At 36.0% G+C, this 27,225-nt stretch overlaps 1 protein-coding gene across 2 annotated transcripts in view; it reads left to right on the top strand.

The window, feature by feature from the left end:
• Window positions 1–27,225, top strand: part of PIGN (phosphatidylinositol glycan anchor biosynthesis class N) — a 111,606-nt gene that overhangs the window by 70,638 nt on the left and 13,743 nt on the right. For both annotated transcript variants that reach the window (XM_045790217.2, XM_045790218.2), the window contains 6 exons: window positions 5,386–5,488; window positions 10,970–11,072; window positions 12,727–12,813; window positions 15,516–15,571; window positions 15,820–15,895; window positions 17,731–17,804. In XM_045790217.2, the coding sequence (XP_045646173.2) occupies window positions 5,386–5,488; window positions 10,970–11,072; window positions 12,727–12,813; window positions 15,516–15,571; window positions 15,820–15,895; window positions 17,731–17,804 (499 nt within the window). The remainder of the gene's footprint in view (window positions 1–5,385; window positions 5,489–10,969; window positions 11,073–12,726; window positions 12,814–15,515; window positions 15,572–15,819; window positions 15,896–17,730; window positions 17,805–27,225) is intronic.

The raw sequence follows: 27,225 nt of genomic DNA on the forward strand, positions 1-27,225 counted from the left end.
TTACCAGTAGAGTTTCAAGTATTGAACCATCCTTGCATTCCTTATACAAACCCCTAAAACACATTTTATTATAATGTGTTATTTTCTTAACATGGTGTTGGAGTCCATTTGATAGTATTTTTTCATCAGTATTCATAAATGATATTGGCCTTTAATTTTTTTTTGTTCTATATTTATCGGGTTTAGGTATCAATATTATACTTCTTCATAAAAAAATAAGTTTCTCTTTGATTTCTATACCCTGAAATAATTTAGATAACATTGACCTATCTGTTCTGTAAAGTTTTGGAAGAGTTACCCTTTGAAACTATCCAAACGTAGTTCTTTGTTCTGTATTTCCCTGATAACTTCCTATATTTCTTATATGTAATTGGCCTGTTTTAAGTTTTTTATCTCGGCTGGGATTCGTTTGAGAAACCATATTTGCCTAAGGAATTAAACACTTCTTCTAGATTTTCAATTTATTTGTATAGAGGGATGCAAAGTAATCTCTTAATGATTAAAAGCAGTTCCTTCTGTATCATTAGACATTTCCCTCATCATCTATTTTGTGTATTTGCACTTTTCCCCTTTTCTTTGATTTTCTTAGCTAGTGGTTTGTCCTGTTTGTTTATTTTCTCAAAGAGTTTGGATTTTGATTTATTAATTTGTGTTTCTTTTCGCTACCTCATTAATTTTTGTTTTATTTTTAATTTCTAGTTTCATTGCATTGTGCCCAACATGGTTGTTTGTACTATTTCCACTTTATGGAACCTACTGATATTTTCTTTGTGCTCTAGAGTGTATGATCCATTTTTGTAAACATTCCATATGTACTTGAAAAGAAACTGTAGTCTCTTTTATAGGACTGTACTGTTCAGTATATATCCAGAATATCTACTTTGTTGGTTATGTGGTTTTATATTCTTTCTTGTTTTTTTGTCAATTTATCCTATAATATTGAGAGTGGTGTGTTACAGTTTTTTGTTAGTAGTATGTTTCTACATATTTTTGTATCTCATATAAATTTTGTATTATGTAGGTAGTCGATGTGTTCTTTGTAGCAAAATTCATAACTGTTACATCATCATTGTGGAATGTGGCTTTAACATCATAAGGTGTCCCCCTTTGTCTTATTTATTGCCTTTTGGCCTGAAATGTACTTTATCTGGTATCAGAATTGCAACCCTGAATTTCTTACTGTTAACATTTGCCTAGTCCTGTCCTTATTTTCAGCCTTTTGAATCACTGTGTTTTAAGTCTGTCTCTTTTATTCAGCACAGAGTTGGGTTTTGCTATGTTTGCCAATTTGAGTTTTTTTCTTTTAAGTGAAAATATTCATGTTTAAACTTGGTCTCAATTCTGTCATATTTTCTTATGTTGTAGTTATGTGCATATTGTGCGGTAGTTCCTGTGCTTCTTTCCAAATTTGGAATGTCCTATATCATTTTATTTATTGTCCTTATTGATTTTGTCATTGTTTTGGGAGGGTGAGATTCAGTCTACTGCTTTTTTCCAAATGCATAAACGTTCCTCTAGGCATTTGTTTTATTTTTATTTATTTATTTTTCAAAAGAATATTTTATTTACTTATTTTCAATTATTGAGATATAACTGGCACGACACATTGTATAAGGTATGGGGATACAGTGTGTTGATTTGATGCATTTATATATTGCAATGTGATTACCACTGTAGTGTTAGCTAACACTTCTATCATGTCACATAATGTCATCTCTTTTATGTGGTGAGAACAATTAAGATCTAGTCTCTTTGCAACTTTGAAGTTTATAATACAGTATTAGTGATTATAATTTCTTTGCTTTGTCTTAGGCCTCTAGGACTTATTTATCTAATGGTTGTTAAGTTTCTACCTTTAAACATCTTCCCAATTCTACCACCACCCAACTCCTGATAACCACCATTCTCCTCTGTTTTTATGAGTGTGGCCTTTTTAGATTCCACATATAGGTGATATCATACAATATTTGTCTTCCTCTGCCTGGCTTATCTTTTTTTTTTTTTAACTTTTTTTTTTTAAAGATTTTATTTATTTATTTGACAGAGATAGAGACAGCCAGCGAGAGAGGGAACACAAGCAGGGGGAGTGGGAGAGGAAGAAGCAGGCTCCCAACAGAGGGGCCTGATGTGGGGCTCGATCCCAGAATGCCAGGATCACGCCCTGAGCCAAAGGCAAACGCTTAACCGCTGTGCCACCCAGGCGCCCCTGCCTGGCTTATCTTACTAAGCATAATGATCCTTGGGGTTGTCACAAATGACAGGATTTCCTTCTTTCTCATGACTGAATAATGATCCAATCTGTGTATATACCACATCTTCCTTATTCACTCTTCCATTGATAGATACTTAGATTGTTTCCATGTCTTGGCTACTGTGCATAATGCTACAGTAAACATGAGTGTACAATATCTCTTCAAGATCTTGTTTTCAGTTCTTTTAGATAAATACCCAGAAATAGGATCTTTGGATAATATGGTAGTTCTATTTTTAATTTTTTGAGGAGTCTCCATACTATATCTATAGTGGCTGCACCATTTTACGTTTCCGCCAGCAGTGCACAAGGCTTTCAGTTCTTCTACATCCCTGTCAACTCTGGTTATTTTCTGTTTCTGTTTTTTTATAATGGCCATTCTACCAGGTGTGAGGTGATACCTCATTGTGGTTTTCATTTGCATTTCTGTGATGATTAGTGATATTGAACATCTTTTCATGCGCTTTTAGGCCATTTGGACGTCTTCTTTGGAGTAGTAACTGTCTAGTTCCTCTGTCCATTTCTTTTTTTTTTTTTTTAAGATTTTATTTATCTATTTGACAGAGAGAGGGAACACAAGCAGGGGGAGAGAGGAAGAAGCAGGCTTATAGCGGAGGAGCCTGATGTGGGGCTCGATTCCATAATGCCGGGATCACGCCCTGAGCCGAAGGCAGACGCTTAACCTCTGTGCCACCCAGGCGCCCCCCTCTGTCCATTTCTTAATTTGATTTTTTGTTGTTGTTAATGAGTTCTGTGAGTTCTTTATATATTTTGGATATTAACCCCTTATCTGATATATGGTTTGAAATATTTTGTCTTATTCCACAGGTGGCCTTTTCATTTTGTTGATTGTTTCTTTTGACATGCAAAACTTTTTCATTTGATGTAGTCAGTGTAGTTCATTTTTACTTTTGTTGCTTGTGCTTTGTGTGTCATATCAAAAAAAATTATTGCTGAGAACAGTGTTATCCTTAATGTTATCCCCATATTCTAGGAGTTTTATGCTTGAGTCTTTAATCCCTTTTGAGTTAATTGTTGTGAGTGGTGTAAGATAGAGGTCAAATTTCATTTTTCTGCATGTGGTTATCTAGTTTTCTCTACACCATTTGTTGAAGAAACTGTCCTTCGCCACTGAGTGTTATTGGCTGTGTTGACAAATATTAGTTGACTGTGTATGTGGAGGTTTATTTGTGGGCTGAGCACATATTTTATTTTATTTTTTTTAAGATTATATTTATTTATTTGAGAGAGAGTGAGCACAGAGGGAGAGGGTGAAGCAGACTCCCCACTGAGTAGGGAGCCTGATGTGGGGCTCGATCCCAGGACCCTGAGATCATGACTTGAGCTGAAGGCAGACACTTAACCAACTGAGCCACCCACGTGCCCCTGAGCATACATTTTAAATAAGACATTTAGTCCTTGAGACTGAGAGAACTAGGTACTAGAGGATGCCTAGCAAGTGCTGTAAGGCATGAGATAGTTGACTCATAGGTAGGTCAGCAGTATCTCCAGAGATCTTTTCCAGGCCCTAATTCACCATAGTCTAGTTCCAGTGAGCACTTTCTGGTAATGTGCTGTGATCTCCAAATGGATTATATGTTATGAAACTGGTTCTAACGTGTCATTCAGAATGGGGACTCTTATTTCCCCCTTTAGCACCTCATCAATATTTTAAACAAAAGTAAAACAAGGATAGAAAGTAAAGTTTTACAGAAGAGGTCTCATTTGAACTGGCTTTTATAATAAGAAATATTAAAATGTTACTTTTTTCTGTTAAAATATGTATCAGGTGAGGATAACAGTATTGGAACTACACATCTGAAAAAGATCAGAAGCTATTTGTCTAGGGGACTATCAATATAACCTTCAGAGTCTTACATCTTGTAGTGACTTGACTTTGAAAGAGATTGTCTTTAAATATAACTTACTGGTAGATGTTGATTAGCAATAATAATAGCAGCTAACAGTTATTAAGCACCTACTGTATCCCTCGCACTATGCTCAGGGAGCATTTTACAGGTGAAGTTGTATTTAAACCTCATAACTATTTATTTATATCCTCTCCACTTGACAAATAGGAATACTACTTAGATGGGTTAATAAACTTGCCCCGTGGTTAAAAAGTTAATAATGAATCAGCCAGGATTTTATCCCAAGTCATCTGTCCCCATACTCTGGAGTGTTTATTAATTCCATGCATGGTTCCTGCCGAACTAGGGTGATGAGGAATGTAGGCATATTTCCTTCCCAAAATAGAAATGGGGAGTTAATGTCTTGCTGCCCTTCTACCGAAGTACTTGCTTTCTTGTCCTGTGGGGAAAGATTACTTCATTACTCTTACTACAACTCTTGTGTGGGGAAATCCTCTCCTGTTTTTCATTTTCTGAGTGGCACGCTACCTCTGTCAATGCATACTTTGCAGTGGGAAAACTTGGGAGGAGGAGAAAGAGGTTACGAAAAATTAATTTTTGGGGAATAAGTTGTCTTTGAACTAAATGCCTAATTAAGAGAAAATTGGCTGAATCTTGAACAATGTGTTGTATTATGTTTTTTTATTATTTATATTAGCAAATAACAAATTACTCATTTAGTGGTTAATATTACAGTGAACAAAGCTAAATAAAATTGAGAAAACCTGAGCCAAAATATGATAAAATAATGAAATGTAATTTTAATTAAAAATGTGAAGTTTCATCGCTTCTCAGCCTTTGGGCTAAGATCAAATGTAAAAATGTGAAGTTTCAGGGGTGCCTTGGTGGCTCGTTCGGTTAGGCCCCTGACTCTTGATTTCCGCTGAGGTCATGATCTTGGGGTTGTGGGGTCGATCCCCATGTTGTAGGGCTCCACGCTTTGTGGGGAGTCTGCTTGTCCCTCTCCCTTAGCCTCTGCCCACCCCCCACTCCTGCTCAGTTGCGTGCGTGTGTGTGCACTCTCTCTCTAAAATAAATAAATAAAATCTTTTTTTTTTTTAATGTGAAGTTTCAAATTTCTTACAGAAATGATTAGGACAAGTACAGCCCATTTGAGAAGTTACAGAAACAATAAATTCTATAAATGATACTAGAATCAGTGCTTCTAAACTCATATACGTGGTGTTTGTCGTACTGACATTGCCCTGCTTTGTTTTATTGCAGCCTCTTCCTTCGTCCTACCACTGCTGAGTCCTACAAGTCTCTTTGAGCGGTTGTTTAGCATACTTCTTTCCTCGATGTCAGCCTACCTACTTCTAAGCACAGGGTATAAACTGTTTTTTAAAATTTAATTTTTAGTAGCAAGTTTTAAATGATCTTGACATTTCTCTTTGAATATTTTACCTCTGGAAATGAAAAAAATATAAATCTGGAGGAATAAATTATAAATATTTTCTACTTTGTAAGAATTATATATGACTTGATCTTAAATCTTCTGTTTTCTTTTTCTTATTTTCATAGTATTGCCTGTTGTCTTTGTCTTTCTGTTTATTTCCTGAAGTTGCTAAAGTGTTATTTCATACAGTGTTAGAAAGTTCTGATGGATTATGGAGGAATTTGAAGTCTCAAACAATGACTTAGAAGAACTGTAGCATTGTTCCATTCCTTTCATGCACTTCAAATTATGCCTTGATTTGTTCATTCTTATTTGAATATATTTTCTTTTTTTTTTTACTCTTACATATATCAAAGTCCAAATATTCCTTTTGATTCAGAAACTTTCAGAATATTTTCCCAGAAGTTAAAGAATCCATTTTTACTTAAGATTTAAATTTTCTTACAAAACAAAAACTAGCATCTTGATTTGGGGTGGATCCTGAAATGTTCTCTAGAAGTCAGTGAAGCAGTGATACAATCTCTGCATCTACTTTGAAGAAAAGGATTCTTTACTTGCTTTTGAATTTTAGTTCATCCTTACGTAAATGCTTATGAGGGTGAGAAACGTGTACGTTATAACAACATTGTATAGAACAGACAAATCACCATCGCTCATAGGTAGCTCAAAATTTGGCCCAAATAGAAAATCTTAATCCCAACTAGGCTAAATCTCGGGATTCACCATTGTGCTATCAACAGATTATTCCCAGTTTAGATGATTTTGTAAAGCCACTTTGGGTCCAAGACTTAGGTTCATTCTTTAGGAAACTTAGTTGTCCTAATTCAGAATTAGAGGGATGTTCTAAAAAATCTTTTCATAATAGGCCCTAATATCCTAAGTGACATAGGCCCCAGGAGTTCTTGTAGTCCTCAGATAAGAGAAGATCCAGTGGGGTGCAAAACCTTCTCTTACCAAAGCACCCCCACACCTCCTGCCTTCTTTTCTACTGCATAACCAGATCTGAAACACAGATGTGAAGACGTAATATAAGCAACATGGAAATTTTCACCAGTTACCTAATAAGATTTGAAGAGGGGCTTTCTTTGAGATTAGAACTTTGAATTTTCAAATAAAACTGGAAGTCTATCAGCGTATGCTTACTCAAGAGTGATAAACATAATGAGACTTTAAAACTGTTCACTCTTAGGGAGCCTGGGTAGCTCAGTTGGTTAAGTGTCCAACTTTTGATCTCGGCCCACATCTTGATCTCAGGATTTTGAGTTCAAGCCCCATGTTGGGCTCCGTGAAGCCTGCTTAAAAACAAAAACAAAACTGTTCACTCTTTTCCCCTTTATTGGTGAAATTTCAGGATAAATAATTTAGTTACAATCAGAAACCATCAAACTATATATGAATTAGTTTTTAGTCTAGATAAGAAGACGAAAGATAAAATAATTTCTATTCTAACTCACTATTTTTGGGTGACACACGAATTTCATTAAGAGATCTGACCTAGAGGTTGCCTTAAGAAAGTATGTATTTGATAGGTTCCAGACATATGTGCCAACTTCTGCACAGTCACTTAATAATCAATCCCTTTTCTTTTTTGAGCCTTCACATTCTAAAGCAATAATCAATCCTTTTCTTTTTTGAGCCTTCACATTCTGAAGCAATAAACAAATTTAAAGAAATGTGTAGAAGATTTAAGAAATACAAATCTAGAAATAGATCTGGTTTACTGGATTAGAAAAAAAAGGGAGGAAGGAAGGAAGGAAGAAAGGATGATTAAAGTTGAATTTTGAGTGAAAAAATGTTTCATAATGTATAATGAGTTAATCATGTAACTTGGGGATAAATATGGTAGTATTTTAAATCATCAATTTCATAGTCATAAAGATACCCAAAGCATTACCATAAGCACATTTATTTTAAGAAAATCTGAAAAGCAAAAATCATGTGTAAAGTCAGAACAGTAATAATGAGTATGACCTTATTATTGAATGTATTAAGAAATATATTATTCAACATCAGAAAGTATATTTCCTTTTGCAGAAAAATGCAACAGAGATAGCCTAAAACAGCACAGTCTAACAATTTCAGTTAGTACAGTTTTCAATTTCAAATCAGTTTTGCAAAACTTGTAGTCTTCCTGATTGTTCCACATCACTGTTTTGGACAATCTGGAGGGTTCTCTATGTAAATTAGTGAATAGTCAGAATTATAAGATACTTAAAAGAAATGCAGTTTTATTACTTTACAGAAATACAGTAATAGTAATCCTAAATTCTAACAATGTAACCTTGATTTAATGAATAAAGAAGATTCATTTCAATCAGCATTTCATTATTTTTATGCAAATGGAAGCTATTGAAGTGCTTGAAAATAGTTCTCAAGTTTGTTAAACATTTCTTGCCAAAATTGTATTTATATTATCCCTTTGCTCGACAAACTATAATACAAAGCTAAATGCCTTTTCTGCCCTGTTGAATTTGCACAGAGACCAAACTAGCAGATCCTAATTTTGTAAGGTTTTACTATGTACACTGTGAGCCTGTGATGACATTTTATTGGCATTTCAGTTTATTAATTCAGATATGCAGACTCTATACAAGATATTGATTGTCTGAAGAAATAAAGTCCCATAGGAAGATTGTCTTTATCAGATTTATTCATCTATGTTTTACAAATGAAAATGATTATAGTTTATAGTTTCTGAAAGGAAATAAATCTGTAGCACTATTTGTAGAACTATGAAATTTATGTTTTCATATATTAGGAAAGAATACTTTCATATATAACCGAATATTTTTAAAAAAATCATGGTCCTCTTTTGCTTAGAGTATACACTTTCTTGATTCAATTAATCAACAATTGTTTTTTCTTTCCCATCTCCAGTGTCCTGAACACTAGACAAACAGGCAGAACAATTAGCTTACCCCAGGTGTATAATAGAGTTGTAAGCTGCTATAAAATAAGGACTTTATTTTACAGTGTTAGGCAATTACTGAATGCAACAGTTAAGTTATTGTGACTTAATTAGGTTGGGAATTGAAAGATACAAAGAGTGGCTAGAGAAAGAATTTGAGTAGGGGAGCTGAATTGGTGTCATTAAGGACTCCCGTGGAAGTAGAACTAAATTTTAAAGAATGACTAGGATACAGGCATTCTAAGTCAACATTTGTTTTTCAATTATTTTTTAAAAGTCATTGTAAAAGTAGTATTGATCACATTTTGGAAAGTATGGATAAGGGGAAAAATCCCCTTAACCCTACCCCTCCTGCTGATATTCTGATACATTTCTTCCAGTCTTACCTCTGTGTTTGTCTTTTTAACATAGTATTAATTATAGTCCATGTACTATTTTATCTTTCTTTTCTATGTAATATTATTTTTATTCTAAGATTTATTTATTTATTTATTTGAGAGAGAGAGAGAGTGAGTGAGGGGGGGAGGGATTGGGGAGAGGGAGAGAGAGTCACAAGAAGACTCCACACTGAGCGCAGAGCCCTACCTCATAACCCTGAGATCATGACCTGAGTCAAAATCAAGAGTCGGATGCTTCACCAGCTATGCCTCCCAGATGCCCATACCTAACATTATTTTAGAAGCATTGTCCCAGGTGGCTCATAGGCTTCCTAACCATCATTTTAATAGATATTTAATATTCTGTGATGTGGATGAACCTTGATTCACTTAGCCATTCCTCTATTTCTGATTGTTTTATTTTTTCCATTTTTTATTATAATATTTTGAGTTATGTTTTTGTGCACAAGCTTTCTATATTGTTTCTATTATTTCCTTTGTTCATTTCTCACATGTAGTATAGGTGGACCATAGAGTATGAATTTATTTTTCATTTATTTTTTTTACTTTTGTCTTCAGAACAGTACCAGTTTATAATATCACCAGTAACTGATGGGGGGTCCTATCCTTCACAGTATTTGGTATTTTCATTTTTAAATAAGAACATCAACAGCTATTTTAATAGGTCAAAAATGGTACAGCTTTGTATAAATTTTTTGTACCTGTTTTACTAATGATATTTTCTCATATATATATATAATTGTTTGTTCATGTACTTGGGCATTCTACATCTTATATACCGAGTGACTTGTGTATGCTTTCTTAAATCCAAATACTTCCTTCTGCCTGGTCTTCAGTTTTTATTTTTATTTTATTTTATTTTATTTTATTTTTATATTTTATTTTATTCTATCAAAAAATGATAGAATTTAAAGCATTTTGCTTCTTTTGTCTTCTCGTGTTTTGGCTTCTCATGTAGTGCCAAATGGAATAGAATTCAGTAGTTGAAAAAGTTGAAAGAAATAAAGTTTTTTTATTTTGGTTTGGTTAGTTTGATTTTGTTTTGTAACTTCCACTTAAGTAACTCAGTCAGCAAATATTTACTGTTAGCCGGGCCTGCAGTGGTGACAGGACTGACAGAGCTTTTCCAAACTAGCAGGAAATGCGTGTCAGTGAACATGTGATTAAAACGGTGGGAGAGGAACTATTTGAGGGATTACAAAGGTGGCACATTTATCCCTAACTAGGCTGGAAGAGAATTAGAAAAGACTTCTGTCACTGTCTTATCTCATGAACATTTCTCCTTTGTCCACATTATGTCCACATTATACTAGCCTAGAGATGTACCATACGTTATTTAATCACTCCCTAGCTTGTTTCCTGTCTTTGGTTTTTTTTTTTTTTTCCCTTCTGTAAACAGTATTACAACAAACATCTTCATATGAGAATTCTAGTGCCCATTATGGATTATTTTCTCAGAGTAAATCTGTACTGGATTATTTCTCAGGGTGAATTCCTAGAAGTGACATCATTGGATTATGGTATATGAATATTTTTGAGATTCTTGATGCAGAGTGTTGGATCACCTTCCAGAAATTGTTTATTCCTATATAGAGAGTATGAGAGTTAGTTTTCATTATGCTCTTGTTGACAAGATTTTTTTTACTGGATAAATGTGATGTGAACGTGCTATCTTCCTATAGTTTTTTTTAAAAATTTGAAACATTGGTCTTGCTCTTCTATGTATATTAATGATTTTAACTCAGGTATTGTCTTTTTACCTTTGTCTTAATGTTTTCTTTCCTTTTTTGTGTATTTGTCATTTACCTTATGAATGATTTCTAAATATCTCTACTGTTTTAAAATTATAATGATCTCAAGATTTAATAAATTTCAGAAAAGATGATGTTGGGGTTGATATTTAAATGTTCCTTTCCTTTTCCACTTTCTTCTTCTGAAAAGCCTAGAAAATTTAAATCTTGTGATATTGTGACTTTGAAGTATTATCAAGGTTGTTTTAATTTTGAGAAAGACCTCTCAGCATAAATTTGCATTTTTACTTGTTTAATGTTTTTTTCTTCTCTTTTCTACCCTCCCACTTCTACCCCAAACCGCCTTGCCTCTTAGGTATGAAGCTCTCTTTCCATTAGTACTGTCGTGCTTAATGTTTGTCTGGATACAGGTGGAGCAAGAAACCCTGAAGCAACCCAGTGTTTCCTACAAACAGAAGGTAGCTGGTCAAAATCATTGTTGTGTTTATTTGAGAATATTAAAATATTCCCTATTCTGTAAGGAAGTTGCGGTGTTATTTCATCAAAAATTATGCACCATTTAAGGCAGTCATAATTAAGTTAATGATTAATAAGCTAAACAGTTTGTAAGAAAATTGTTCATTTATAACAGAAAAGCATGATTTTATTCTTTTATAGGCATTAAATAGGTTGGGCTTTTCTTAGAGATTATTTGAGAATCACTGATGTACAAAAACATCAACGCAGAAGAAGGAGTGAAGGAGAAAGAATGCTCTTTATCTTATTTTCCTCTATTTTCATATCTAATTTTTCTTTCCCTCAATTTATTGTAGTCACAGGAATATTTATGTTGTCACAAGTCAATCCATGAATTTGATTGTAAGGTGACATTTGTGTTTGCAGTGTTGTTTTTCTCTTTCTAGTGGTCCTACTCCAAACTGCTTATTCTGCCACCCTAGTGACTGTGGCCTCAGTCCAAATCTTAGGCTGTTTATTCAACACAGTACACTTTGAATTGGCTAAAAGCCAGCTAAATTTTAAGGACACATTTATCATGCTGAGCTATAGAGTTAAATTGATGTCTCTTGCCTTTATTTTAGAACCAAAGGTAATTATAAACCATTGGTGATAGAATATTTACAGTTTTACTGAGGTCAGGTAAAATGAATATTGCAGAAAAACACCTTCATATTTGATCCATTGATCCATCCATAACTGGTTCCTGTTGAGCTTACAGAGTAATTGATAATTTAGAATAATTAATTTCAGTAATGAAACCTTTATTGAAGTATATTAAATAATTACTGGTTTTTAACATTCAGCCCTGGAATATTAAAACAGTACATGAAAACAGTTTTGTTCAGATTCTAGTAAATGGTCAGACTGTCCTTAATAGTAAATAGTAAATATTTTAATATTAAATAAATATTAAATCAAAAAATGAGATTCATTGTGTCCTTTTTTAAATTCTGTTTTTTAACAGAAAGCAGATATTTCTTTTTATAGAAAGAAGTCTTAAAGCATCCAGAGAACTTAGTGGAAAATTACATGGATAGTGGAGGAAGGGAAACTTTCCCTTTAAACTCACTCATGAGTTTTTCTGTTATGGGGAGAGGGGGATTAAGCAAAAGTGCCTCCGTCTTGTTGAAATTGAGTGACTTTCTATTTTACCAAAAATAGGTGTATTTTGCATTTGTATATAGCAAAAATAATTTCTAACTAACAGAAGAAGAAAGAAACAGAAATATTTGATTTTATCATGCTTTTTAAATGTGATACCATAGCTGGGTTTTAGAAGATCAGGACACTGAGAAATCAGGACTTAGAAAAGGGAAGAGTTATATAGGGACTTAAAAGTGAAGCATTTATATAGGATAAGGAAAAGCCTGATTCTCCCTTTTATTATACGTTCAGCAATATTACAACTCTGTTCAGTCTATTATTAGCAATGTATTCTACCTTTTGGCAGATTGTGTTAAGATGTAATTGAGCTATAGGAACAGCTTTATTGTTGATTAATTTTGTCAGTGCAGGATAACTTTCTAGCTATTGTATCAGACTGGAAGTTTGCCTTCGAGGGTAGAAATAAGTGAACTGTTCTTGTGTGTTCATGTATTTCTTATTGTCCCACAGGTCACCAGTGTCCAGTTCACCTACAATCCTGATATAACCCAGTTTCGACAGCTCTATCTGGATGATGTCCGGAGGGCCTTTTTCCTTGTATCCTTTGGACTTTTAAGGTGCTGCAACTCCCATTGTTGGGAGGTACTTCTGCTGCTTACTTAATAGTGACCACTTGGAGGCCATTTAACCCCCTCTCAACCATAATTTTCTTATATAGTCCACGTTTTTAAAAAATGTCGAAACTGTAGAAAAGCATGCAGAATTATATAACAAGCAAATGTATATGTGTGTAGTCCCACCGTCCAAGAGATCAACAATTAATATTTTGTCACATTTTTTAAAAAATTAAAACATGACCACTAAAGCTAAAGTTTTTTTTTTTTTCAATTCCCAGCTCCACTCTAATTTCCCTCATCCAGAAGAAACCACTATAATGAGTTTGGTTTGCACTTTCTATGTGTATTTTATACTATATTCATGTTCTATAACATCTCCCTCACAAGGTTTCTGAATCACATCAGAGGCAATATTGTGTGAAAGTCGTTAGTGTTACAAGTTTGGAAGACAATATGGCAGAATTAAGTCTCATTTGGGAAGGCTGGCTGACAGGCTTCAAGAAATCCGTAGGGAGGTATTTCCTTTGAACTTACCGTGGTGCTGTCCTTCTCTCCTCTACCTCTTGCTTCTGTCCTCAGTTTTGCTCTCTTTCTCTTTGCAGGCTCCTTCCACTCACCCTCTACTAATCAACACTTCTTCGCTTGAACCCTGCGTCCCCCTAAAGTATCATTTCATCTTGTCTTTTCTGTTTTCTACCAAGCTCCTTAAAAGAAAAATCTGTCGTTGCTGCTATCATTTCCTCCCCACTTATGTACTGTATCTTGAAGTCTTAAGCAGTGCCTGGCACATAGTAATGTGGCTTACAGTCGCTCTGTGAATATCCGTCAGATGTCTCTGCCGAGGCTTACCGTCAGTGGTCTGCAGGGGCTCCCTGACTGCGCAGTCTGGGCTTCAGTTTTACTTGACCACTACAACATTCAACTCTGTTGACTTCTCTTTCTTTTCCCTTTACCTCCAGGACATGATTTAGGTCCTCTTCTTAGCTTTTATATCATCTCTATTCTCCTTCACTAAAACATACTCTTTCTTTGTCTGATCTTGAATGATGTTCTTCTCCAGGCTTTATCCTTAACCTCCTCCTCTTACACTGCCTGGATCCTGTCACCCTCATCTATAGCTTTGACTGACACCTCCATGCAGACTACTCTGAGATTTACTTCTCCAGCCTTGACCTGTCTTGACCTCATGAGCCATATGTCCAATATTCTGCTGGGCATCACCAAAATATATGTCCCAAACTGACTAACACCACCCACTCCTCTCCAAAGTCTCTCTCTGGCAGGCCTCATCTCATTGAATGGCATCACCGTATTCCCAGTCACACAGGCCGTCAAACTTGTCATATTTAACTACTTCTTGTCCAGTTCTAAAGTCCCACTGTCTCCCCTCCTTCTCCATCTCTGTTCCCAATGCACCAGTTCAGACCATCCTTGCCCCTGACATGAACTACTGAAATAGCTTCCCAATTGTATTTCCTGCCTATAATTATTTATCTCCCTGATTTGAATATCTCACTGTCACTAGTATTTCTTGTTTATATCACTCAACTAAAATGTTTGCTGGCTTTTCATTGTCTCCACAGTAAAGTCAAGGCTTTTTATTGATATGCCACCAATCTATGTTCCTGCTTTATCTTCACTGTATCCTTCAATAAACCCTAAGCTTCTATCACACCTCTTAATGTTTCTTGACTATGTCTTTTATTTCTCCCCTGTTAACCTTAAAATGCTTCTCGTATACTTCTATATATTATCATAATCTTAGTTAACGTGTGAGCACTTTGAAACTATTTTATTCATATTTATGTTCTTAGTGTCTATCTCTGCCTCTGGCATATACTAGACAATAAATGTTGGTAGGTTGATTGGTTGAATGAATAGAACCATGAATACATTTGAGGTTCAAGTAACCAACTCAAATGTCACTTTTTCACTGAAAGTTGTCATAATTCACACATCCTCTTTAGTGTTTCTTTATCACTTTTGTGTAGGTATCTATAATAATAAAATAGTTAACATTTATTGTGTCCTTTCAATGGGCCAGGCAGTATTTTCCTAGTGCTTTCCTAGCAGTTAGTTCTTAGACACCAGTAGGATTAATATTTACCTTTTATTACTGCACTAAAACAGATGTAGCTTAAGAAGTGTCAAAAAGATGTTTAACATTTTCTTACGTCTCATTCTCTGTTGAATTATTGTAGAACATGGTCTGAACACGGTCTCTTATTTCTTTCTGAGCCTTCAAAAGAACCTAGCACGTTTCACAGATAGTGGGCACACAGCAAGTATATATGAACTGCAACACTATTTCTCCTGAAAATATCTGTCTGATGCACTAGGTCCCTGTTCTCCTTGTGAAAAAATCATCAGTGGCCAACGACAGATACAATAGAATGACTTGCTTCTGCTAGAGAAGAGAAAAATGCCCTCCCAAAGATACTAGTGACAAGTGAGGATAACCTCCCACGCCTCCGGTTCTTAGCATATTGCCTCTTCAGTCTGGTTCTTTCCGAATGTATTCACAAGGAGATAAAATGGAGCATTCACTTACAACAATTTATGGCCGAATGTACAGGTTAAAAATCAAGTTACCCTCATGGTAGAATAGGCATATCTTTTCTAAATGAAGGAGAAATTTGTATGAATTTTGACTTGTTTTGGCATTTCCTTAACTCTGTTTAGGTTTTCTTCTTAGTGACAGCATTTTTTGGAACTGGGAACATAGCTTCTATTAACAGGTAATTTTAAATGAAAACAGCATATTTATAATAAAAGATAATACAAGTTAGGATTTTGTTCTGTACTATGCTTTTTACACTGAAGGATGATATATTTTGGTATGTATCAGCACATACAGATCTACCTCATTCATTTTAGTGGCTTCCTAATATTCAGAAAGTTAGTTTAAACAACCTTTTTAGTAGAACATTCTTTTAAAGTTACAATGTGAATTCTAAAATCTTTTTTCTTTATGTTGGTTCCTTAGCTTTGATCTTGCCTCTGTCTATTGCTTTCTGACCGTGTTTAGTCCTTTTATGATGGGAGCCCTGATGATGTGGAAGGTTAGTTTTCTTATTTTCTTATTTTCCTAAGATACTGATTAAGATTATCAGTTCATTGTGACATTAAGATTATGGAACATTATATGGCTTTAAGACTAAAGTCATTCTGACAGAGTGAAATAGCACAGAAAGAAGATACTGTCACAGATGATGCTGAATGGGAGATGGGACCCTTTGGCTTTACTCCAAAATACAGTTAACCTTTTTGTTTTATCCTTAAGCCCGCTTAAATTCCATAGAGTACAGATTCTGTGTAAGTCCTAGGAAGTCCTATCACAGATGATTAAAACGTGTGGGGAAGGGCAGTGCAGATCAGAACTGCAATGCTCCCAAAGATTCTCTCTGCTCCACAAGAGACTGCCCACATGTTATAATCTTTTCTCATAATCCATGTACCTAGAATTGATGAGTGCACTCCACAGATCCGTCATCGAGTGCTTACATTGTGTGATGCAGCAGGCACCAGCTGGGTGCTGATGGTACCAAGATAATGGCAAATTCCTCAGCTTTGGAGGTTCAGACTCCTATGGAACGTAATTCATGTTCTTTCCTTTCTTCTTAAGGGTCAGTTATGCCTGTTTTATTCCCTCTACCACAGTGCCTGGCACATTTTATATAGTTAGTATATATCTGCCTAAAATCTAATTTCCTTCTGTTCAGATCATGTAAGTACTAATTGTTAAAAATATGTGTCTCTTAATTGGATTAATATCCTTTTTTTGTTGCTGCATTAATACAAAGGTAATCTTAAGAAACGTTAAAAAGATATTTTTTTCATGTTCCAATTTCTATTATTTTTATATTTATTTTTTCTTTTATTTTTATTTATTTTTTTACCAATTGAGTTATTTTAAAACATGCATTATTTCTTTAACTTTCTTTTACATTTTTTAATAGCAGTTGCTCTTTTCTTACTCTATTGGGGACCATTGGCCTTTCATTAAAAATAAGAAAAAAGTAAAGAAAAGGAAAAGTTTAGATTAGAATACTACATCTTTACTCTCCAGCCTCATTCAGAGCTTTACTGACATAATGCACTGGATGGCCTTTTTGGATGGATGTGGCCAGAAGTGAAGGTTCTCCCAAACTATTTTAGTCATATGCCCTTCGCTTGAAGGAATCTTCTGCAGTCCTGAACATCACATCTTTTCCATATTTTCTTTCTTTTTTATTATACGGCAAGTATATATATATATATATATTTTTTTTAATTGGTTATTGGAATGCAGTATCTCAAAATATTAACAGTATTAGCTCTGGATTATGGGTTTTCAACTAGTATAAATTATAATATACCTTTCTCAATTTTTTAATAAATATTTTACAGTGAATATGAATTGTATAATCAGAAATAAAGTTGTATTAAGATAAATGCACAAAAAGCAATGGCAGAGCAACTAGATCATGTTTGTAGAGTTATAGTATCAAGTAACTAGATGGATTCAGGGATCTGTGAATCAAATTATCAGGCTCTATAATTTATTTGATTTGGACATTTTGTGCCTCTCATACTTTCTTGGAATCATTTGAACATGGTCATTAATTATTATAATGAGTTAGCTAGAACAAAAATTTGTATTAGGTGTTATTTGAAATAAATGTTGATATTTATCTTTTTATACTACATACGCTACTGATGTAGATTTTTAAATCCATTTCATCAATATTCTATATGTCATTGATATCATGGTTTTATTTCAGAGTTTGCTCTTCACTAATACAGATAAAATTTATTTGAGAAGTTGAAGTATTGCTATAAGCAGAAATAGCATTTATTTTTAAGTTTTTCAAATGTTTCAGCTACCCATGGCATGTTTTTTTGTCCTTTTAAACAGATTTTAATCCCCTTTGTTCTTGTGATGTGTGCTTTTGAAGCGGTTCAGCTGACTACCCAGTTATCATCAAAAAGGTAAGGTGAATGTTTAAGAAGCATTGGACTTGCCCATGTTCAGGCAGTGAGGGTAGATGTGATTGCTATGATGGTGTAACAGAGATTGTTTATTATAAAAATGAGAAAAAAATGTACCCTTATTGCCAGAGTTCAGCTATCATTAGAGGAAATTAGTTGATTAGAGCCTCTAGCAGACAAATATGCTTTTTCAACAATAAAATGTTATTAAAATATTATTCAAGTTAGTGAAGAGCTTCCCTAGAAAACAGTAAAACATAAATGTTAAATTATAGTTTAATGACTTGTTTTTTGTAGTTATAACTGTGCTTACAAAACACAAGGGATATCATTCTGTTTTCTTTTGGGTTATTTCTTAAGTATGAGACAAATGTGGGGCGCAGAGTTTAAGCGTCTGCCTTCGGCTCAGGGCGTGATCCCGGCGTTCTGGGATCGAGCCCCACATCAGAATCCTCCGCTATGAGCCTGCTTCTTCCTCTCCTGCTCCCCTTGCTTGTGTTCCCTCTCTCGCTGGCTGTCTCTATCTCTGTCAAATAAATAAAATCATAAAAAAAAAAGTATGAGACAAATGTGTTAACATTATTTCATTTTACATGGCTTTAAATGAACTGTTCTACGTGTCAATAATTACATAGCTTCTCAGTATTATTTTCTACATATTTGACAAGTGGAATGGGAATTATTTTTTCTAAGTTTTAAGGAATTTCTCGAGCAGTCAGTCTTAAGCAATCAAGACTCTGAAAGAGAAGCTATCAACTAAACTATTTGCTTTTTTTAACTAATAAAATTGCCTCAGCACAGGACCGATCAGCCTCTTTGAAAGACACTTGAGATAAATATGAAGCTTCTTAGCAGTTCTGTTATTCTTGAATCAAACTGGCATATTCAATGCTGAAAGAAATAACTAATATTAGCATAAATTTGCATGTTCTTTTGATGAGTTGAAGCTAGAACTGGGTTTAGCATATTATTATGCATATGCCATAATAACAATTATAATTTTAAAAGTTTTTCTTCCACTGTTTAAAAATAGTAGAAATTTCTTTCTAGTTTAATTTAGTATTTTTGCAGAATATTTACACAAATTTAACAGTGAAAACATTTATACCTTGTCAGTATCACATAAAAAATAGCTACTTAGATGCAATAAAAAACTGGTAAATGACATGTGCTTTCTTGCATCTCTTTTAGTGGATACATTTTTTTTTAGCAGGGATTTTAAGGTTTAACTAAGAAGAACTGGTAACATGTGGAATGAGAAGTAGAGGGGTGTGTGTGTGTGTGTGTGTGTTTGTGTGTGTGTGTAGTTAACTGTCCTGAGAGCAGCACAACGAAAAACTAAACGTCAACGTAGAGAACTGAGGCAAAGGTGACTAAGTCATCATAAATGTCTTCTCTTCTGACTTCTAAACCTTTTCAAGTTACTTGCAATGTCACAATGACCCCTCAACTGTAATGTGTCACATACTGAACCCAGCAATTCCCTTTCTTGCTATTGAGAACCAGCCCATCTTGTTTCCTTTATCTAATTCATCACACAAGCCTAAGTCCATCCTTCCCACCTTGCCGCTTGCTAAAATATCCGCTTGCTAGATATCACTGATAGCATCACTCCTTTTTATCCTCATTTTCAATCTCGGTATTTATACTGATAAACATTTTCTTACAACATAGTTTTTGAAAGCCTAGGGGTTAAGGTGGAGGTGGGATTTATACTGATGACTTGCTTGTTAGACCCATAACGCCAAGGATGAGTTCAGTGTAACAGACCAGTGAGATGATTCTAACTGCATTTCTTTCAACTCATTGCTTAGTTAGTATTTAAAAAGGTGAAGTAGGAAAGCTGTTTTCACATTATTTCACTTTAAAATTAACTTTTCTAAATATAAACAATTTATCTAGTTTCTCAGCCTTGATAACTAGCTTCATCTTAAAGGCTTGTGTATTTTGTGTAGAGATCACTACGAGGAAGTATCTGAGCATGAAGATTACTTAGTGATTAAACCATTAAGAATGCTTTTGAAACTGGGGTGCCTGGGTGGCTCAGTCGGTTCAGTCTCTGCCTTCGGCTCAGGTCATGATCTTGGGGTCCTGGGATTGAGCCCTGCATCAGGCTCCCTGCTCAGCAGTGAGTCTACTTCTCCCTCTCCCTCTGCTCCCCTCCACACACACTCATTTTTTTCTCTGTCTCTCTCAAATAAATAAATAAAATCTTTAAAAAAAATAATGCTTAATAAAAAGGTACCTTTGGTTGTAAATAATGAAAATCTAACTAGTAATAGCTGAGAGAAATAGGGAATTATGTGTCTCATGTAACTTGGAGTCTGGAGGTTGGCAGTGCAAAGCTGGTGTGATATCATCAGCAACCCTGCCTTTTTGTCCTCCATTTCTTAGATTTTGGCCTTTCTCCTCATACCTCCATGCATCAAATCTGCCATCCAGATAGGAAGAAGGACCGTTAGGGGAAGAAGCAAAGAGATAAGTCGTCAGATTTCCCCTCCCATCAGGGAAACGGTTTGTTTCCCAAATGCCCCATCCAACAGATTTCAAATGATGTCTGAATGAGGAGAACTCTAACAAGCACAAGTTCCTTCTGACCTGGAAGGTGATTAGAGAGCAAGAGGATTGGAATGGGTGTGAGAAGCAGACAACCCGAAGTGCCTATCACAGTTGAGGAAGATATTTTGAGGCTAATCCATCTCACAGCATGAGCTGACATGGAGCTTCCTCACCTTCAGAATGCAACAAAGCGTAAGAGAGTACAGGACAAGCAGCCGAGAAAGAGAAGAAAGTTTTAGGATTACAGAAGTGTTTGACAGTCAACCAAATAATGAGACCTAAAAGGGATAATTTTCTGTTCTGTATTTGATTACATACTCAACTATACAAGTGAGTCATGGATAAACAGTAGTGATTGAAAAAAGAATTTGGGGAGATCAAGTTGTCAACAGTGTGATCCAGCAACCAAAAAGCTCATTTCTCATGCCCTATACTAACTGAAATGCATATAAGATGTTTTGACACTGTTCTTTTAAATATACTATTTTGTTTTACTAGATGTTTTAATCTTTGGGACAGTATGCTCCCATATTTAGGAATTCAAATTTGAATCAGAATTATACCTATATTGAATCACTTTTATTGAAGAGCATTTTCCAGGGGAAACGGTATTAAGCCAGCTTAATATTTTAATTAATATATATGAAGTGAAACTAAATTACTTCCAAATATTTTAAAATTTCTTAACAAAGAAATTTGGGTTCATTTATTTAATTTTTGTCTATCTTAAAGTCTATGAATTTTAGCTGGTACTGGTGTGATTTCTTTTAATGGTTATTATCTCCAGCAGGTCTAATTTACCTCAGTCAGAATATAGACCTGGTTTTTGTCAAGAAGATTTGCTTCCTCCATCATTATTTGGTCACTTATAGATTTTACCCTGGTGGTTTTAGCTTTCTACAGTGTTATTTGGTGTTGTTTAGAAACAATTTTGTAGTGTTCTATGGAACCAAAAGGTAGAAGTTCAGTCAGTCTTGTGTCTAAAAGAAATGTCACAATGTGTAGTAGTAGCCATTTTCAATTTTGTTTTATGCTGATTACTTCTACTATTCATTTAGCATATAATGTTTTGAGTTTCTGTTCCAAGCCAGGCACTGTTCTAGCTGCTGGTTAATACAGTGGTGAATAGAGCTTACCATCTACTCAGTGAGACAAATAAGAAATAGAACATTTGCCATAAAATGTCAGGTTGTGTTAAATGTCAGGAAGAAAAACAGATTGAAGAGGAGGCATTTAAGCAGAGACTGAAATAAACACAGAGTAAACCATGAAACTATATGAGAAAAGAGCACGTTAAGGTGGAGAGGGCGTGGGGCGTACAAAGGTCATGAGGTGAGACCACGTGTAGAGTATTTGAAGAACAGCAGGAGGGCCAGCCTTAAGCAGAGTGTGCTAGCAGAAGAACTGTAGGAAGAACGGTTGGAGAGATAGGCAGGGGCCAAATCATGTGGGGCCATTTCGGCCTTAGTTTGGACTTCCAAATTTTTCTTAGTTGTGGCAAGAAGCCACTGGAAGGTCTCAAAGGCTCCTTTGTCTGTTCTATGGCTAATCACCTGTAGGAGGACAAGAGCAAAAGCAGGGAGATGGTTGGAGGTGACCATCAGAGGTGAATGACTTTAGTGGGTTGGTGGAGGTGATAAGAGGTAACATTCATTATCATTTGTATAAAAAACCAGTAGCATGCATTTATTTCTTGAATCAAGGAGTATTCATGGGACAGACTCATAGGATCTATGTACTCAGTAGCTTGAAAACATCTTAGAGATAAAATATCAAAACTAACCAGCTTTTAATGGAAATACTGTTTCCAGAACAAGGAGAGCAATTATCCCATCCTAATTTCAAAGTAGGTTGATCACCATAAGTATTAAACACTGTGTCACATTTATGCTTCTTGTTTAAACAATATTTGAATAAGCAAGGGAGACAAAGGCCACATTAAAGGGAAAATGGTGAGAATGCCAAAGGCTTCTGAGAATAGATAGTGCCTTGGGGAGACAATGTGCATCATGGCTAGGAGCACAGGCTCTGAGGCCAGACTCGTTATACTGAAAGTCTGCCCTTGGGGCACCTGGGTGGCTCAGTGGGTTAAGCGTCTGCCTTCAGCTTGGGTCATGGTTCCAAGGTCCCGGAATTGAGCCCAAAATGAGGCTCCCTGCTCAGCGGGAGTCTGCTTCTCCCCCTCCCTCTGCTCCTCCCCAGCTCATGCTCACTTTCTCTCTCACTCACTCTCTCAAATAAATAAATAAAATCTTAAAAAAAAAGTCTGCCTTCTCACTTAGCTGTGTGGCCTTGGACAATCTCTCTGTTCCTCTCTCTCTACAGAATACTTCAAAATTTGCTCTGGAAAAGCTTTTTCCCTCTTGTTAATTGAGTGTTAGACATCATATTCGCTGATGAACTTTTCTTACCCAGCTGCCCTCCCCTCAATTTCCTAGCTAAAGTTAGGCAACTCATACAGTGATGGAACTATTTTTTTTTTTTAAGATTTATTTATTTTAGAGAGGTGGGGAGAGAGAGAGCATGCGTGCAGGGTAAAGGGGCAGAGGCAGAGGGAGAGGAAGAGAGAAACTTAAGCAGACTCCACACTGACCATGGAGCCTGGTGTAGGGCTCTATCTCATGACCCTGAGATCTTGATCTGAGCTGAAACCAAGAGCTGGATGCTTAATTAACTGACTGTGCCACCTAGGTGCCCAGTGATGAACTATTTCTTACTTTTCTATTTCGCATCCTGTTGTGGGCTCAATTGTGTGCCCTCCCCCATCCCCACACCAGCAAATCATATGTTGAGTATATTTGAGATAGGACCTTTAAAGAGATAATTAAGGTGAAATGAGGTCATGGTGGGCCCTAGTCCAATAAAATGGTGTCCTTATAAGAAGAAGAGATTAGGACACAAACAGGAGAGACCATGTGAACACAAAGGAAGAACATGGCCATCTCCAAGCCAAGGAGAGAGGCCTCAGAATGAGAGCACCCTGCCAACACCTTGACCTCAGACTCAGACTCCAAAACTACAAGAGAATACATTGTTGTTCTTGAACCCCCCCCCCAGTCTGTAGTTCTTTGTTATGACAGCCCAAGCAAACTAACATACATCCTATGAACTCTGAAATGGCAGAGATTGTATCTTTCACTGTGTCTTTAATTTTATCTAAAGTTTTTGTTACAAGGAGTGAAAAAGAAATCAGTATATATTAGGCACCTACCATATGCAGGCACTGTATTAGATATTTTACATATATTATTTGCTTAATTTTCCCAACAGTGCTATGAAGTAGGTATTACTCTGCCCATTCTTTAGATAAGGAAACTGAGGCTGAGAAGATAGTAAGTTTGCTAATCAGGTGTGTCTTAGGGTTGCAGAACATCATCTGTGTCCTACAATAAAATGTGGTTTTAGGGGCTCCTGGGTCGGTAAGCGTCTGCCTTCGGCTCAGGGCATAATCCTGGCGTTATGGGATCGAGCCCCACATCGGGCTCCTCCGCTACGATCCTGTTTCTTCCTCTCCCACTCCCCCTGCTTGTGTTCCCTCTCTTGCTGGCTGTCTCTATCTCTGTCAAATAAATAAATAAAAATCTTTTTTAAAAAATGTGGTTTTAGAAAAACATTTCAAAATACCAAACCAAACTTCAAAAAAGATATTTAAAAGTCTGTTGCATTTAAATTGGATTTCTTTTTTTTTTTTTAAAGATTTTATTTATTTATTCGACAGAGATAGAGACAGCCAGCGAGAGAGGGAACACAAGCAGGGGGAGTGGGAGAGGAAGAAGCAGGCTCATAGCGGAAGAGCCTGATGTGGGGCTCGATCCCAGAATGCCGGGATCACGCCCTGAGCCAAAGGCAGAAGTTTAACCGCTGTGCCACCCAGGCACCCCGCATTTAAATTGGATTTCTTTTTTTTCTTTCTTTTTTTTTTCCAAGTTTTTATTTAAATTCTAGTTAGTTAACATACAGTGTAATATTGGTTTCAGGAGTAGAATTTAGTGATTCATCACTTATGTAAAACCCAGTGCTCAACACAAGTGCCCTCCTTAATACCCATCCCCTGCCCACCTTCCTTCCATTGACCCTCAGTTTGTTCTCTGTAGTTAAGAGTCTGTTATGGTATGCCTCCCTCTCTTTCTTTTTCCCCCCTTCCCCTATGTTCATCTGTTTTGTTTCTTAAATTCCACATATGAGTAAAATCATATGGTATCTGTCTTTCTCTGACTGACTTGTTTTGCTTAGTGTAATACCCTCGAGTTCCATCCACATCACTGCAGATGGCAAGATTTCAGTCTTTTTGATGGCTGAGTGATATTCCATTGTATACACATATACCACATCTTCTTTAGTTATTCATCTGTTGATGGACATTTGGGCTCTTTCCATAATTTGGCTATTGTTGATAATGCTACTATTATCATCAGGATGCCTGTGACCCTTTGAATCAGTATGTTTGTATCCTTCGGGTAAATACCTAGTAGTACAATTGCTGAGTGGTAGGGTAGTTCTATTTTTAACTCTTTGAGGAACCTCTACATTGTTTTCCAGAGTGGCTGCACCAGTTTGTGTTTCCTCTAACAGTGTAGAGGGTTCCCCTTTCTCCACATCTTCGTCAACATCTCTTGTTTCCTATGTTAATTTTAGCTATTCTGACAGTGTGCGGTGATATCTCATTGTAGTTTTGATTTGTATTTCCCTGATGATGAGTGATGTTCAGCATCTTTTCACATGAAAGCCACGTATAGGCATCTATATGTCTTCTTTGGAAAAATGTCTATTCATGTCTTCTGCCCATTTCTTAACTGGATTATTTGTTTTGGGTGTTGAGTTTGAGAAGTTCTTTATAGATTTTGGATACTAACTCTTTATCAGATATGTCATTTGCAAATATCTTCTCCCATTTCAAATGTTGCCTTTTCATTTGGTGATTGTTTCCTTCACTGTGCAGAAGCTTTTTATCTTTTTTTTTTTTTTTCAGGGAGAGAGAGAGAAAGAGAAAGAGAAGGAGAGAGGGAGTGAGGGTCAGAGGAGAGGTAGAGAGAGTACCTTAAGCAGGCTTCACACCCAGTACAGAGCCCGACAAGGGGCTCGATTTCACAACCCTGAGATCATGACCTGAGCCAAAATCAAGAGTCAGACACTCAACCAACTGAGCCACTCAGGCGCCCCAAGAAGCTTTTTATCTTGAAGACCCAGTAGTTCAGTTTTGCGTTTGTTTCCCTTGCCTCCGGTGATGTGTCTAGTAAGTTGCTATGGCCAATGTCAGATCCTGTGTTCTCCTCTAGGATTTTGATGGTTTCCTATATCACATTTAGGTCTTTCCTCCATTTTGAATTTACTTTCGTGTATGGCATAAGAAAGTGGTCCAGTTTCATTCTTCTGCTTGTTGCTGTCCAGTTTTCACAACGCCATTTGTTGAAAAGACTTTTTTCCATTGGATATTCTTTCCTGCTTTGTCAAAGATTAGTTGACCATATAGCTATGGGCCATTTCTGGATTTTCTGTTCTGTTCCACTGATCTATGTGTCTGTTTTTGTGCCAGTACCATACTGTCTTAATGCCTGCAGCTTTGTAATATAGCTTGAAGTCTGGAATTGTGATGCTTCCGACTTTGCTTTTCTTTTTCAAGGCTGCTTTGGCTGTTCGGGGTCTTTTGTGGTTCCATACAAATTTTAGGATTGTTTTGGGATCCCTCCTACATTGTTGGTGGGAATGCAAGTTGGTACAGCCACTCTGGAAAACAGTGTGGAGGTCCCTTAAAAAGTTAAAAATTGAGCTACCCTATGATCCAGCCATTGCACTACTGGGTATTTACCCCAAAGATACAGACGTAGTGAAGAGAAGGGCCATATGCACCCCAATGTTCATAGCAGCAATGTCCACAATAGCTGAATCGTGAAGGAGCCGAGATACCCTTCAACAGATGACTGGATTAAGAAGTTGTGGTCCATATATACAATGGAATATTACTCAGCTATCAGAAAGAACGAGTTCTCAACATTTGCTACAACATGGACGGCACTGGAGGAGATAATGCTAAGTGAAATAAGTCAAGCAGAGAAAGACAACTATCATATGATTTCTCTCATCTATGGAACATAAGAACTAGGAAGATCGGTAGGGGAAGAAAGGGATAAAGAAAGGGGGGGTAATCAGAAGGGGGAATGAACCATGAGAGACTATGGACTATGAGAAACAAACTGAGGACTTTAGAGGGGAGGGGGGTGGGGGAATGGGATAGACCGGTGATGGGTAGTAAGGAGGGCACGTATTGCATGGTGCACTGGGTGTTATACACAACTAATGAATCATCGAGCCTTACATTGGAAACCGGGGATGTACTGTATGGTGACTAACATAATATAATAAAAAAATCATTAAAATAAAAAAAAAAATTTTAGGATTGTTTGTTCCAGCTCTGTGAAAAATACTGGTGGTATTTTGATAGGGATTGCACTTAATGTATAGGTTTCTTTGTACTTCTTTCTCAGAAGAACTAGAGCCGAAGGGTGGAATTTTTGTTTCACTGATTTTGATTCAAAGAAGGAAAGCATTTTGTAGTTATTGGGGCTGTGTAAATTGGGGTGGATTCAGTAACTGGAACTGTTAAAGCCCATGCTAGACGGAACTTTCATTGGGATTGTTACTTTGAGAATTGGTGCTTTTGTTCAGGAGGTTGTACTGAATGACCATTGTGTTCTCCACAAACTCTTAGTTTAACACCCTTATTGTATGTCTGTTGTGTCAGACTTATTTTTAATGATACATAATGCTTCAATTAGATATAAGTCTGACTTGTGCTATATGTCTGTGTATGTGAACTATTGAGTTACATTTCTTTTTTTTTTTTTTTAAATATTTTATTTATTTA

The sequence above is a fragment of the Ursus americanus genome, chromosome 19 (genome assembly GCF_024610735.1).
Source record: "Ursus americanus isolate L20-20 chromosome 19, mUrsAme1.1.p, whole genome shotgun sequence".
Classification (NCBI taxonomy): domain Eukaryota; kingdom Metazoa; phylum Chordata; class Mammalia; order Carnivora; family Ursidae; genus Ursus; species Ursus americanus.